This window comes from Gavialis gangeticus, unplaced genomic scaffold (assembly GCF_001723915.1).
Source record: "Gavialis gangeticus isolate Ggan-Ray unplaced genomic scaffold, GavGan_comp1, whole genome shotgun sequence".
In the NCBI taxonomy this organism is placed as follows: domain Eukaryota; kingdom Metazoa; phylum Chordata; order Crocodylia; family Gavialidae; genus Gavialis; species Gavialis gangeticus.
In genome coordinates this window covers 11,545,172-11,561,329 of record NW_017728993.1, presented here as the reverse complement: position 1 = coordinate 11,561,329, position 16,158 = coordinate 11,545,172, and the positions used below count along the sequence as shown (strand labels likewise).

General features: G+C 44.5%; 1 protein-coding gene and 1 long non-coding RNA gene across 4 annotated transcripts in view; one reads left to right on the top strand and one right to left on the bottom strand.

The window, feature by feature from the left end:
• OMA1 (OMA1 zinc metallopeptidase) overlaps positions 1–15,841 on the bottom strand; it is a 45,697-nt gene extending 29,856 nt beyond the window's left edge. Inside the window, exons 1-7 of one of the 3 annotated variants that reach the window (XM_019501222.1) lie at positions 15,399–15,841; positions 13,682–13,910; positions 11,414–11,587; positions 11,221–11,328; positions 9,509–9,574; positions 8,405–8,533; positions 6,321–6,395 (exon numbers count right to left, since the gene is read on the bottom strand). In XM_019501222.1, the coding sequence (XP_019356767.1) occupies positions 6,321–6,395; positions 8,405–8,533; positions 9,509–9,574; positions 11,221–11,328; positions 11,414–11,587; positions 13,682–13,910; positions 15,399–15,838 (1,221 nt within the window). In that variant the 5' untranslated portion in view covers positions 15,839–15,841. The remainder of the gene's footprint in view (positions 1–6,320; positions 6,396–8,404; positions 8,534–9,508; positions 9,575–11,220; positions 11,329–11,413; positions 11,588–13,681; positions 13,911–15,398) is intronic. The other 2 variants (XM_019501223.1, XM_019501225.1) reach the window with 2 other exon arrangements.
• LOC109286596 overlaps positions 1–16,158 on the top strand; it is a 139,129-nt gene that overhangs the window by 109,695 nt on the left and 13,276 nt on the right. The window lies entirely within an intron of this gene.

Here is a 16,158-nt window from a genome sequence, read left to right as displayed (position 1 = left end):
CTCAGGACCATAAAACTCCTGCCATTCCCATAGTTCCTACCCTGTCCTCCAGGTGTTCCTGAGCAGCAGCTCCAACTGGGCGATGTTCTGCCTCCGGCTGCCTACAGCAACTGCTGCTTGGCTTTACTGCTCTAGCCTGATCTTATGGTCAGTAGCTCAGCCCTCTTTCCCAATCAGGCAGTCTCCTGTTAGCCATGTGACTCCTAACTGGGGAGTGAATCCACCTGCCAGCTGCCTCTGCTGCCTGCACACGCCCTTTCAGTGGCAGGCACCACTGCCCCTGTGTGTCGGGATCACGTTCCATATACTAGAATTGGGTCCTGGTGCTGTATGTCACCCCCATCTAGCCCTACGCACTGAGACTGGGCTCTGGGGCCATGCACTGGGATCAGGCTCCACACAGCCCTGTGGGCCTACTCTAATGTGCAAGCCCATGCTATCTGGACCATGGGGCTCTCCAAGGGTCTGGAAACTTAGCAGTAGGGGAACAATACCACCAATCCCCTACTGTCAAATTTTCAAACCTGTGAGAACCCCAGTGGGCTGAATAACACAACATCAGGGGCCAGATCTGCTCAAGCACCCCTAGGCTAAAACATGAATCTCAGTCTCCTATACATCAGAGAGAAGACCCAACTTATGGCCAACTGGCTATTCAGAGATGGGCAACAGGGGCACTAGGCTCAATCTGAAGTAACTTTGAAAGGTCTGCTTCACCCTTATGCAGACTAGGAACACTGGTGAAGAAACTAATATTTTCACAGAATCTAAAAGAAATCATTTACTACCCAATTCTACTTTACACAGCACTGTGATAACAAGAAAAAAAACACAGAAAGGATGAAAGCAGGATTCTGAGACATGCTCGGTGAAGAAACATGACCAGAAAAAGTCACAATTTTTAAAATTGTAAAAACACCCAATGTGGCAACATGGGAACTCCCCGACCAGGCACAATGCTACTCTCCCACCTGCCTCTGGGCACGCTGCCCACCTCTCTCGCCTGCCATGCCTTGTTGTTAAATGATTAGGGTCTTAATTAGACGGGAGGCTGCCCTTTCAATGCCCTGTTCTCTTGGGCCTATGTATGAAGCTCCAACCACCCCTGTACTGCACCCCAAGCCTCACAGATGTTTCTAACAGCTGTTATGTGACCCAGCCTGAGGCTGGGCCCAACTCACCAGTGTTAGGCCTCTCACATTCTACCTTATTACACGCCACACTCATACTACCTCCCTCTCTCTGAAGCCTCCCACTCCACTGCCTCTCACACAGTCTCTCTCATACTGCCCCTTGCGGGGCCACACTCGTACTGCCTCGCCTTTTCCCCAGAGCCACACTCACCCTGCCCTCACCCGGAGGGTCCTCAGGCTTGTTTCCCTACACTCCCCAGCCAGCAATTGTGCAACAACTTGGGCATCTCCCTTTGCCTTCATCCGAGCGAGCAATTGGGTGGTTCACCAAACACTGGTCTGACTCTGCCTTTGGTCTCTCACCAGGTCACTCACTCAGCTGCTCTCAATCACAGGCTTCTGACTCACCCCATTATTTACTTGCCACCCCACCCAATCAGCCTCCAGCTCACCTGTGGCCTCAGGCACCTGAAAGCTTACCTGGACTTAACTCAGCCCCCATGTTAGCAGGACCTACCCTCAAGCCCCTGCTCACCCCAGGCCCACTTCATGTCTCTTCCTCACAGGGCCTCATCTCAGGCCCCTGTGTTCTCAGGGGCACACTACTGCCCCTGTTGACTCGCCCCACTCTCCAGGGCCTCCCAACTGCTCCTCTGGTGCAACCCATCAGGTGCCCAGCTGCACCCCACCTCCACTGAGGTACATACTCCATCCCCTATGCTGGGATCTGGGGTTGAACACCCCCCTGCAGGCTAAGGTGCCACTCATCAGCATGCCTGGCCCACCATTCTTGCTCTCCAGGATCCTGTACCCTACCTGGGCTCAGGTGGCTACAGCCATGCCTAGCCCCACTATCCACTTTCCAGGGTTTTGCACCTCACACAGGCTCAGATGCCACACTAGGGCATGCCTGGCTCACCATTCTTGCTCTTCAGAGTCTTATACCCCACCTGGGCTCAGGTGGTCGCAGTCATGCTTGGCCCCACTATCCACTCTCTGGGGTCTTGGACCCCACATGGGCTCAGGGCGTGCCCAGCCCTCTGCTGCCTCTGGTGTTAAATAGCCCACCCAAAGGTGGGGGCTGGGGTTAAGGCACCCCTCCTTGCCTTTCACCAGGGAGGTAACTGGCCTGGCATTTCCTGGGGGTTCCTAAGACCCCCACCAGGTCACCCTTCCCCAGCAGGGTGCAGTTTCAAGTCATGCCCAGGACCAGGAGCCTACAAGCCATCCCCATAAGCTCTTGCCCTTGCCTCCTAGTTGTTGTGGGAGCAGTAGCTCCGGGGGATGTTCTTTCCATGGCAGCAGGCACCTGCTGCCTCCAGCTCTGCTGGCCTGGATCTAAAATGGCAGCTCATCAGAGCTGGGGCAACACGTGCTGCCAGCTCTTAAAGTGGCAGACACCCAATGTGTTCTGCCACCCACTTTCTCCCTTTAAAATGGTTCCTGGAAAAGGCTTTTCCCTGCTTCTCTGCAAGCAAGCTCCCACGGAGCTTCTAACAGCCCCAGAGTGACAAGCACCTCACTGGTGCTCCGCCACACCCAATCAGAATTTAAAAAAAAACCCTGTTGGGAATATTGGCTTTACATGCAATGTTAAAAAGTTTCTAAAAAAAGTGTTAAGTGGCCTGCAGTGTGATGATCACTCAGAGATATGAAAATCATTTAAACATACCCAAGGCAATGATGATCCTCAGTCAAAAGTATTATCCACCTTATCTAGCAAAATATTTGTAGTTAAATTCTATCTGCAGTATTAAGGGTATTTCCCAGCATCAATACAAAGTACTACAAAGGAATGCTAGATACCAGTGTTTTTCAACCTTTTCCAACACAAGGTACACTTAACATTAATAAAATTTTTCTGCAGCACACCTGTTAAGGCATCCCCAATCTTCATACCTATTGTAGCTCATTGTCCTGGCAAAATTCCACGGCACACTGGTTGGAAAACACTGCTGTATACACTTCTTTTAGTTTAAAAGGTTCTCACTTCCTACATCCAGAACCCCCAGGAAAACCAAAGGATCATGGATTGCAATCAATGCAGGAAACTGGTGATGGGAGGGAGCTGGCAAAGCTCTTCAAGGTACATGAGACTTCTGAGAGCATTGCTTAAAAAAGCTGGCTGGACTCTGAACTTCTTGCTGCTTTCTCCCTTCTCCATGGACAACATTCTCTGCTTCCAGAAAGCATCACTGCAGGAAGCCAAGCACACCACACACCGAACAGTTTGCAGAGGGCTGTCACCATCCATCGGGCAGCACAAGGATAAGAGCAACAAGATGCCCTGGTCACATGAGCTGAGGTACCAAGGGAGACCAAGTCAGACTAGACATACTGAGCAGGAAACGGTAAAGAATAAGGCCAAGGAGCCTCTTTATACTGGTGTTATGTAAGTGATGGAGGGAAAGTAAAAAAAATGCATCCAGCAGATAACAAACAAAATATATGGGAAGGAAGGGGGGAATATATCTATATATATAGCATAGTATGCAAAGTATGAGGGAGTTCAGCCCAGAGGTCGTATTGACAAGTACGAAAAGACCAAATTTCTCAGGAATGTGGAAGCCATGGGCAAGTTTCAAAAGGGACTCTTAAATCCTTGACACCAAACATTTGCTTTGTTTATGGCACAGATTTTGCAAACACTGTTTCAGTGGGGTTTTTTACCCTGACTACTTTGCTGGCTCATATGTAACTCTGCCCCACTTCCCTCACCCTTCCACACTACAAAGAGCATTTTCAGGAGTCACTGTAAAGCCAGAAACTAGTATTAAAATATATTACATGCATCTAAAAATTATCCACAATGGCTTTCCTGTAAGACAAAATGCTACGTGTTTAAGAAGGTATGATCACTTGCAACTTGCTGAGGGCAAAAATTGATCCTTTATACAGCTGGAAAGCAAGTACCCTTATCCCTTGATACCAATAGGAATTAAAGCACAGAAGGCCATGTGATATTGCAAATCAAAACACACATTTATGTAAGACTGAATATGTAAGGTCTCGACCAGAAGTCAGAAACCTTTCTGGAGCAGCGAACCAATGCTACAGACCCAGCCACTGCTGTCACTACTTCTCCCATTACTAGAACACTGCCAGTATCACAGGGCAGAAAGATGACTTGGCAGGCTAAATCCAGCCCATGGGCCATAGGTTGCCAACCCCTGTTCCGGACTCCATATACCTGCATATTTTCTGCTATGTACTCTGCATTCATGTGAAAGAAAGCAGTGTTGTGTAGTTTTTTTTCCTGTATATTTCTTTTGAAAATAAATAAATGAAATCAACTACCCAGAGATTAAGATCATAAAATATTCTTGATACAGATGAATAAGAGGTTGCAACACAAGTGGAAGAGCTGAGGTAAAAAGATAAGCTACTTAAGTAAAAAAATAATTTCATGGAGACCGCGGTCATATGTGTGGTTTATACAGTACTTTGACATCTCTGGAAGAAAATCACTATAGAAGTGCAAATGCCTTTTGAAATGTTAATAAGGAAAAAATCCTACCACCCTCTTTTAGTAGCGGGGAAACTGATACACAGACATTGAAGTAACTTGCCCTAAATAGTACAGCAAATGAGAGACTGTTTCTAGACATAACCAGTGCCTAATCCAACTCCTGTTTTAAGCTCCAATAATTACATACTTGTAAACAAGCACCCAGGTTTGAGGACAAAGTTGCGTTACATTTACCATGATGATCTCTTTTCCTCTGAGTTTAACACTAATCTTGGAAAATATCTGTAAAGTTGTAATACCTCCAGCTGCTGCAGACAGCATGGATCAGCATTTGTGTTGGCATCTGGGAGTGTCACAACAGATCCTGGAAAGCAGCAGGGCTTTGCCCTGGTAAGTTAGTTACCCATGACATTTTTCCAATACACCAACAAGGCACCTTGATCTTTGCTTCTGATTTACAATAGCCATCAAAAGCAATTATTTCAACCCTAGATTATCCGCTTGTGCTTAAACCTTAGAGGTTTTCAAAATATATACTAGCAATGATAATTCCAACTTATTTTCCTTATTCTGAAGTAGTAACTCTAGGTGGTGCTGTTCGCATAGTTATCTAAAACTGCCAACCACTATACTTGGGCAGAGCTAAGAGGTCCTGCTTAGTTTGTTTAATGCATGAAGTGAAGACCAGAAACAAAAGGTATTTGGATATCTGAAATTAAATTTAGGTAGAAATTAGGCACCTAGATCTAAGAGAGCAATCCACAGAACTCTGCCTAACTTGGTTAGGCACCCAGGACATCTGAGAACTCACATTTTTGCAAGTCAAAAGTCAGAAAGAAGTGTGATTTCTGGCACACCCCTCACTTTGCCTTTCCTATGGACTAGTTTAGGCATTCCTTGCCCCCCGTCCCCATCCCCCATCAGTTACCTGAGTGTTGTAATTTCCAATTCCAGGCACCTAGCTCATCTGTTTTAAAGTATATGGGACTTAAGTTCCCAAATTGGGTTTATAAACTCCACTTTGACCTTTAGGTATTGCAATATTCAGTACCAACACACCTAAATTCTTATTTATATTTGGCCCTAACATCTTTCAAAGATAAAACGATGAACTGGTGCATCAATTACACAATAAACAGCTACAAATAGCATACAAACAAGGGTGACAGTCACGTTAGGAAGAATCACATCATTTGGTGCCACTCATCTGTTGCACATATGAAGCAACTTGCATATCAAAAGTAATTCATAAATTTACTGACACCATTTATAAAAGTTGGAAGCTAGTTGAATAATCAGAAATTAAAGGACTCAGGAGTTTTAAAATATATCATGCAAATATATTTATATGTATTTTATTCATGACAATTCACTAGTTGGCTTTCACTTGTTTAAGAACAAGTAGCTTTTCCTCTTATTAGGACTAAAACCTGTGGAAAGTGTTCTTTGTAGTTAACAAGGCACAATTTTACAAATTCCAGTTATGACACACTATTAGTAAAATGGCTATGGATTTCCCAGAAGACCGTTTTATTCTCCCCCTGATTTCAAGAAAAGCCCATTTGGCAAAAACGTTAGGAATCCTAAGACTGCAAAACCAAAACGTACTTGTGCATAAAGCATCATTTGTAAAGAACTTATTCAAATAACAATGGAAACAAAAAGAGAAAAATATTGATATTTCACTGTTAAAAACAAGCAGCAGTCATAATTCTTACCTTTGCAGCCAGCTGAAGTCCCACTTTGTCAGCTTCAGCTTCCAATGTTCTGCTGTAGGGTCTATCAAACATAAACTGTGAAAGAAATATTTCAGATCCTCAATTCAGAACCCTTGCTTTCACCTATTTATGAAGTGATCATAACTTGAAAACTTACATAAACACTGCTAAGGACTAAGAGTGAAAGTGCTTCCTTCAGTGAATCTCAGAGCATTCTGCAACTCTGTATTTAACTCCAGTCAGTTTTAAAAAGAGGAGTTAAAGATGCTAATCATTGCTGAGTGAAACAAGCTGATCACAAACAAAGTAAGAGACTCTCTCTCTAATCTTTCACTTTGCATCAATGTTAGGTTTTGGTCTTAAAGGGACCTTGGAAGATCATCGAGTCCAGCCCCACACCCGAAGGGCAGGAAGTCAGCTGGGGTCATAGGATCCCAGCAAGATAAGCATCCAATTTACTCCTGAAGGTGTTCAATGTAGGTGCTTGAACCATCTCTGATGGCAGGCTGTTCCAGACCTTGGGGGCTTGGACAGTAAAGAAATTCTTCCTTATGTCCAGCCTGAAATGGTCTTGCAGTAGTTTATGACCGTTCAACCTCGTCATCCCTTGGGGCGCCCTGGTGAACAAATGCTCTGGTGAACAAACATTCCCCCAGATCCTGGTGGTCACCCCGATAAACTTATAGGTGGCCACCAGATCACCCCTGAGCCTGCGCTTTTCCAAGCTAAAGAGCCCCATGACTCCCAGCCTGTCGTCGTAAGGTCTGTTTTCCTGACCTCTAATCATGCGCGTGGCTCTTCTCTGGACTCTCTCAAGCTTCTTTCTCCACATCCTTTTTGAATTGTGGAGACACATCCTTTTTGAACTGATGAAGGAAAATTATGGATTGTTGAAATGGCTTGCTCTACTGAGGCAGCATAATAGTATGACTCTCTGGGCTGGGCATCAATTGGGAAATACAACCAGACAGAAGGAGTCTACTACACGTGTATTAAAGAAACAGTTTCTGCCAGCTCTTCCTGTAGCTGACTCACAGATGGAAAGTATTTGGAATATGAAATGTTTCCTTCCTTCATATTTCAGGAAAAAAAACTATGAAAAGTGAGCCCTAAGCAAGCAGGTCTGGCAATGTGTACCTAAAGAAATCTGCAGTCACTAGCTATAAAAGTAGCTCAGATAGCCTATTTTATTCTGGAAGGTAACCAGAATAATTCACCAAAGGAACAGTAAGGGGCTGTGGAAGAAATCAAACTTCGCGTTGTGGTTGAATCAGAACTGACAGAGCCAGCTTTTCTTTATTTAGGGCTATACTGTGATCACAGGGAGAATTCCATACAGCCAGGGGAATCACCCACTTGTCTGTTTCAAAGGATTTCTCAGACTCTCTAAGGTTACAAGCATATTTATACTTAAGACAGAGAAAGACATAAAAAATACACCTTGGAGAAACAAAACAATAGTAAATTACACAGAAACTTAGAAAGTTTTACTTAAACAAACTATCTATGTATAGGGCAATATATCAAGATAACCCAAGGAATGTAGGAATACGGATTCCTTATCTCAGAGCAGTATCAGTACATCTGGTCTTTGTCTGTTTTTCTAGTCAAGTAAGCTAATTACTTCTACAGGGCTTTTCTGTGGACAACAAGGTTGGGATCGGAGGCAGGTAAGTACAACAGCTGTACGCCAAGTAAGAACAAGGTAGTAAAGACATGGCTGATATCAACACTGTTTTTAAAGAATTTCAGAGATTTTCTGCCTACTGAAAGAACTATGAACTATCCCAAGACTATGATATGAAGTCTTGCAATCTGCCTCTATGTCCCCTGGTTCTCTCTCAATATTCCACACTAAAGTAGATTTTACCTAAGCCAAGATCTGACTGTTTGGAATCACTGCAGTAAGCCACCTTATGCAATGGCAGAAGACCTTTTGTCACTGAAGGAGAGACTGAAGTAGACATCCATGCATAAACCAAACATGCATCCTGCTTTAAAGGCATACTTCCATTCTGTGATACCAGTTACTGAACCAGACATTGTAACTAGCTAGTACAGCAGTTCCATAGATACTCTCTTACCTCCTGCATCTTGCTCTGGATCCACTGGCCAATGATTGCCAAGCTATCTCTGGGACAAATGGCCCAAATCATAGTGAGAAAGATGAGTGACAGGAAATCCAAGAAATGTACCAGACTGGCCTTTTCTGCCTGAAAACAAAAACAGTGCTGTTTTCAATCATTTCTTCTCATATGCTGATTGCTTGGTGTTCTTCCATATTTAAGATAGAAAAGAATGGTCTATCTTAGACATCCAGACGCTCCTGTCATAGGGTGGAAATGGCTCTTTTAAAGGAGGTAGACTTTTCCTAAGTGGGCACATCTACACAAGACATTTATTGCGCAGTAGACTAATTAGGTGTGCAGTAAACATCTTGGCATCTACATATGTGCTCTGGGTAGGCTGGAGGAACCTAACTTATTCCGCAGCAGGACTGTACTTGTAAATACCAGTATTATCCTGCTGTACAGTAAAATACTGCAGCTGTGTATGTGTACATGCTGGAGGGGTTGGCTGGGGCATGAGGGTGCACTGAAGCAACCTTGTGCCCCAGCCAGCCCCTCTGCAGCACACTGAGCTGGGGGCAGCAGCCTTGGGCTGACAGGCTGACCTCGGGGCCCCCCGCCAGCCAGGGCTGTTCCACCCTGGCTCAACATGCTGGAATCCCAGACACACATGAAGACACATGCCCAGCAGCAACAAGCTCCAGAGATATAAGCTCTGGAGCTTACTGATGCACGTTAACAGGCATGTGTAAACGTGTCCAGTGTGATTAAATTAGCTGCCCCCAGGTGAAGGGTTTGAGACCTAAGACAAGGTGATGTTTGATCCAGAGGAGAAAAGGCTAGTAAACAGCACTCCAGCAGGGGACCCCAAGTCAAGGGAAAGGATATAAATAAGGCTGACTGTAGAAACCTACTGCCCTTATGAAGAAGAGGTATTAGGAGCAGTCAGGCAGCCAGACCCAGCTTGTCTGTTTTGATTTTTGTGGAGCTGCTTTGGTGTTAGAAGTAGAGATATTTTTGATGAAGGACGAGGAGCCAAGCCTGTTTGCTGTTCTGCTCCATGAGTCGAGTGCAAGTTTTACTTTCACTTTTGTTCTGTAAGAAAGAAACTGCTCCCACCATATTTCTTGTACATAATGCACACTGCAACTTCCAGCAGCAGCTTTTTTGGCAGAAAGATGTAAGTTGTCTGTGAGGAAATACAGCCTTCAAGGAAGGGAGCTATTATCCACATGTTTAGAGGAAGGTGAAGCACAGAGAAAAGAAGTAACCTGCCCAAGCTCATACAAGTATTCTATAAACAGAGCAGAAGTAAACTAAGCACTTCCAATAGTGCTTTCCCTTAAATGGGTTAGAACAGGGGTATTCAATGCCCCCCACCTCTGGGCCATATCCAGCCTGCAGAGCACTCCATGGTTCTGGAAATCTGGCAGCAAGAGAGCAGTGGCACTGCACCCCTACTGCCAAATTTCCCATGAAGAGCCCTGGGTCCTGAATGGAGGATTGCGTATCTGATCCCCATGAACAGGGTCTGGAGGAGGTAGCATTGAGGTCCAATCCCAGTATGTGGAGAGGAAGGAGGATGGCAGCACCAGGGCTCTGGGGCCCAATCCTGGCATGTGAGGGTATGAGGGGGTGGTGCTGGGGCTCAATTCCAGTGTGCAGGGCCAGGAGGGCACCTAGACCCAATTCCCAAAGAAAGGGTGTGGTGCCAGGCCCACCAGAGCCTAGTCCTACCATAAAGGGCATGGAGGTGGCAGCATTATGCCCGAGGGACTGATTTTGACTGCATCTCGCCCATGGACCAGCTCCGGGCCACTCATCTGACCCGTGGGACCAAAAGATTGAACACCACTGGATTAAAAAATAATAAAACTGAACAAGGATATAATTAGATGAACACCAACCTGGCATAATTTACACCAGTCCTGTCTGCTGATATACATGACTTGAATCGGGAATGGACAACACTCCAGGCTGACCAACACAGCAAGTTACTATTTCATCGTCTTGCAACTAGAAGTCAAGATGGAGGTAACCTGCTTACCTTCAGCTAATGGCAGGGATATGGATATACAAGCAGCATGGTGCTGCCTGGATGGGTGTGGATAGATAAGGCCTGAACTGATATAACCTCAATCAGTCAAGCTTTACCCGTTTTTTCAATGATAAGTCTCCACTGAATTAGGAAAATTTACCCCGTTTTAGAGATCTGTGTCTTCTGTCAGCTACTGGTTTTATATACCAGTATAAAGCTGATACATTTAGTGCCCAATTAGATTTCCTAGTTTGTTTTTCCAAAGCTATACCAGCAATGCTGAAAAGTTTTAACATGACCACATTACAGTTGGGGCTCATGCGCACTTTTGCAAGTAACTGACTGGGCATGCAAACAAAGAAGCAGATTTCAGGTTCCCTATCTATAACTTTTGGAAAAGTTGCTAAAGTTCTGGCAACATGTGTTTTAGAAGCTAAGAAATATTTATCTTCATTGTAACCAAGTTTAAGAAGATAAGGTACTGACTACCTGCAACCCTTCAGTAATGAAATGTAAACCACACCAGGTCTGCTCTGCAATACCTACTAGCAGATGTAGTGTTAACACTTACTATCAGGGGATTACTCATGGTAGTAAATACTATTTATAATAATAAGCATATGCAGGGTCAGGACAATGCCTTTTCAATGCCCTCATTTGATCTTGGGCAGCATAAAAGGATGACAATTTACACTAATGAAGAAACCCCACTTTAAAAACACGTCACCCAAAAGTGACTATATTAAGACACTTTTTTCCCTTTTTTTTTTTTTTTTTACTTGTAACTACTTACCGCATGTCCCAACACAGCGTGAGCTATCTCATGTCCCAAAATGAAAGACAGCTGATGAACATCTGACACTGCATTTAGTAACCCAGTGAAAACAAACACTTGTCCATTCTAGAAGGAAAAAAGCAGATTAGGCCCTGTGTACAAACACTAAGTTTTTGCTGCAGTAATACTGCTAACTTTTGCTTTTACTTACTGGAAGCACAAAAGCATTTATGCCTGGTTCCTCCACTACATGAATAACCCACTTAAACTCTGAGAACTGTGGGATGTCTTGGTTGCTTTCAGAGAGATGATGAACTACTTTTTTCACAAGTTGATAGCGAGGGTCTTCCTCAGGTAACATTTCATTTTCAAACTTGTCCATCCACTGAAAAGAGATAACTTGTTGAGTTTCTTTGGCACAGGATGAAGGATAGAGTACAGAGACTAAGTGATACAATGATACAATATACACAGGAAGCACAGTAGAAATGTAACAAAATAGTAAATAATATTATTCCAGACCAGAGATTTTTAAGTTTTCATCTGCAGAAACCTAAACATTTTGAAAGGGAGGTGCAGACCCTTCTGGATATTTCAAATGGAGATGCAGACTCCATTGAATTGTATTCACATACTTTTGATCCAAATGAATCCACAGCTGCACAAGTTATTAACTGCTTTAAGTCAGCACATTCATACACATCTCAAAATACACCTGTATCAAAACTGAGTAACACAACACTGTAAGGTTTATCCTTCCTCCTTCCTTCAAATATTGTTTGCTTACTTCAAATGATTTTTTCCCAAAGATTGTAAACTCTTTAGATAATGATTTGGGGTAAAAATGTTAAGAATACATAAATTCCATTCTAAAAAGTGTTCCAAGAAGACTGATGTGCTTATGAAAATTCGTTTGAAAAACTGAAGTGAAGCATTTTTATCTCACATTTTTATCTTACTCTTCATAATGCCTAAAACATTTTAGTCAAACTAGCAACACCATATTGTGTGTTATTGTGATGCTTCATATTTCAAGTAGAGATTTCAGATTAAAAGGCATGTCTGTAGTGTATTTTGTTTTCCAGCCAAAGTGTCTTATGAAAAGCAAAATTCTTAGAAACAAGTCTAGCACTGAGATAAAAATATTTAATTCAAAAACAGGAGGAGGGACAACAGAATTGGGATCCATCATTAAAAGGCTGCACAAAAGGCTAATTTGTTTTTCCTACATATTAAGGTCTAAATCAGTGTTCCCCAGCTCCACTGCTGTGTTCCTGTCTTCTACCAGTCAACAGCTATGTCCCCCTGGCTACCACTCAATAATCCTACTTCTTATCCTCTGTCTCTTGTCCCTGCTGTACACTGAATCCTATGCCTGTGCCTACCACATATCAATATTTGCTGCCAAGCAGAATTTCAGTTTACACCAAATGACAGTGTATTAGATTTAGTACAAAATAGCTTGGCTTATTGGTACCTCAGGAATGTTCACATCACAAGATGAAAGGGATAGTTACTCAACATTTAACATAGATACTGCTATTTCACATAAAAAAAAACCCACCAACATTTGTTTGTTTGTTTATTTAAAAAAGGATGATTCACATGATTTATTTAATGAAAGAACTCAGCATGGCTGACAATTATTGCAAAATATGTAGTTGTATTGTATTATGTATCAGTGCCTTTTCCAGACCTGGACACTTCCTAAGGGATGCAGCTCAAGTATGGTATACCAGTCTGGAAAATCTGTCTATGCATCCCAGTTTGCTTTTATGACCTGCCTCTATCCCTGTATCATTCATAAGACTGTCTTTTACTGTGTTCTTACCTCCCTCCCTGAACTAAGTGACAGCAAAGTGGCATCTTCTTGACATGGTTGGGTGAGCAGATTATCAAGACTCACTAACACTAGAATAGACTGAGCAATACAACGTATATGCTACAGAAAGTGATCATGCAAAGAAAACGAGTTCTCCCTTCAGTGGCCCAATAACTAAGCATTTGGACAAGACAGAATCTGGACACTTCAGAGGATTCTGATCAAGTCCCAAAGAATGCTCAAGAAACTGATACACGGAGTTAAATGCATGAATGCTCTTTTCCCCTGATGGTTATAGCTTTTGTGCTACCTAAACCAGAATAACTGCATTAGAAACCTTTGCACAGCCTGTGTACTATTTGCTTCATTATGTCCACGAAGAGAGCTCACCAGGCAGAAACTCGGGAAAACAGTGAGTTTGAGTGGGTTGTGGGCTGGGGTGCAACGACTGCAAAGTACCACTTCTGTGAAGGGGTAATATACAGTATGTACCCTCAAAGCATACCAGAGTGCCCAAAGAGAAGCATGAGCTGGGAGCCTATCCAGTTACAAGAGACAAATACACAAGTCCAAATTACCAAACATCCAGAAAGAAGGATATCTAGTGGGCCTGTGGAATACATCACTAATAGGACTTTGTTTCCTTACAACACTTACCATATTATATTCCAGCTGTGACAACTGCTGAAACTGTTCTTTTCCAAACACCAGTAGTCTAGTACGACCAGTGATTGGAGTCTCTTCCAGGTGAGTAAAATAAAATATGATGTATAAAGTTCCTAAACTACAGGCACCTAGAAGAAGTCTCCATTTATTTTTTCTTACACTTTCTTTAAAGAGTTCTTTTTTGTTGGGGGGAAGGGCCTTCCACCATTTTCTTATGCTCCTGGAAAACAAATATTTCACATTAGTCAATAAGCATAATGCTTATCAGCCCTACAAGTATGAGGGCAAACTTTAGATGCTAACATCTACAAAATGGTAAAAATTCTGTGATGCAAGATTCAGTGGATTTATGGAATAGTATATACTTTGTTTAAAGAACAGAAGTGTCACAAGATAAATGCTTCCTTTTTTTAAGGCAAAGCATTCAAGCATTTAGCTTTCTCATCTGGTTAGAAAAAACAATCACAGTTTTAATTTTATTTTTAAAACATTTACAATGATGATCTAGTGTAAAGTTTTAGAAGATAGGCAGCCTTCTCAATATTTACTGCTTAGCAACTAGCTATGTTTCCTGTGCTTCTAATGGGAAGTAGAGGCTAAAGGACTTATCGTTTGTGTTCTAGTCTAAAATACCTGAAAGAACTGGGTTGTTCACCCTGACTTCCCTTAGAAAAATGTGCCAAGGATTTTGCCTACCAAAAATAATAAACAAAAAAAATATTAAAAAATTCACTAGAAAGTAAGGAGAATGATATTCCATTTCCTTGCAAAAGCCAGCCACACAATCAACCTCTGTCTGAACTGCATGGCTATGCTGCGTAAGTGCAGCACATGCTGTGGCCAGAAAAAACAACCACCACCACTTTCTCTCAGTATGGCCTGAAGTCAATGTGGCAATTAGGTCAGCAGCAGTGGCTGTTCTTTTGTCTTGCATGGGGAAGAGAGAATCCCAGGTTCTTGCTTTCTGCTTTTGCCTACAACCACATCTCTGGCAAACATGAAGTGTGTCTGGTAACCTACAAAAACAGACATCTAAGTTATGTATATTCCTTAAACATCAGTGCAACTTTTTAAACTATGTCACTGTCCATTGTAGCCTGAGTTTTCAGTTAAGGATATGCATCACCCTTGAAAAACCAAAAACCAGTGTTTTTAGGCCCTGAATAAACCATGAGTGCATGATTTTTATTGCTCCAAGCCACAGAAGAGTTCCTAATAGCCAGCAGCACATCCAGGAAGGTGAGAAGAGGTGCAGCAAGGCTGGAAAGCTCACTGCACATGCCTGGCAACTAAGACCAGAGTGCTCATGGCAGCAAAGGGAGCCACAACCGCACCACCGCACACCCCCCTGGATCCCTGCTAGCAGCCAAAAACTGTGGCACTCAGTCTATGGCCCGACAGACTGACCCTGTGCACAGGGGACCCGGCCCCACAGACGGAGCCCGGCACAGGATCCGGCCCCGTGGACCAATGTTGCGTGTAGGGCCAGATTGTTTTGGCCACTGGTGTTCAATGCTAGTCTGATGCAGGTACAGACCAGGTTTTCAGATGACAAATAAGAGCTAATTTACAAGCCCACCAAAATTTACATTGATGCAAGCGTTCAACCCTAAACGCCACAAAAGGCCGGCCGCAAAGACAACTTGCCGCTGGCCACACCGAGCCGAACAGTCGCTCTCTGAAGACAGGAATGGAGGCTGCGTTTTACCTGCCCAGAATGATAGCAAATAGTTTCTGAGCTGGTTTGAGGAGGATCCACAAGGCAGGAACCGGAGCGGCTCGCAAGGACGAAGACGTGTGGACGAAACGGGCAGTCCAAACATCCCCGGCACCCAGGCGACTGGTGCGAGGGCCTGGAGGAACGACTGCACGCAGCACACCCTCACTGAGGCAGCGTGGAGGGGGCAGGACTCGAGGTCCTCTACCGCTATCGGGCGCCTTCTCACCCGCTTCTACCTGCCACAACCTTCCCTGGCTTTTCTCCGGTCCGTTCCTAGAGACATGGACGCTTCCCGCCGCAGGGCGGCTCACATCCAGGGACTTTAGGCAACAGAGGTGGTGGTATCCTCCTGCGGGGTTGGCCAAGGAGACAAGGCGAGACAAGGGGCAGGCACTGCCTGCGCGCCGCAGGCCAGCCCAGGTGCTCATCGCTCTGAAATGTGGAGGAAGGTTTGAGACCCCAGGAAGCTGCTGCTTGCCCCCAGGTGGCCCCCGCCTTTGGGGGCCAACGTGCCTCAGCCCCGGGGCGCCAGGGTGGGAGTGGGACGGGCGCGCGGGGGGACCCACCGTCCAGCGCTGGCGGGACGCGGAAGGGTGACACGGGGTCGGCGGCGCAGACTGATGACGCCATCTGAATGGGACAGCGCCGAGAGAACGGCGCCCTGCCCTTCGCGAGGAGGCCACGCCCACTGCCTGGAGCGTTCGCCTGTGGGCAGGCGGGTGGCGCTGGCCCCGCCCCTAGGGGGGGG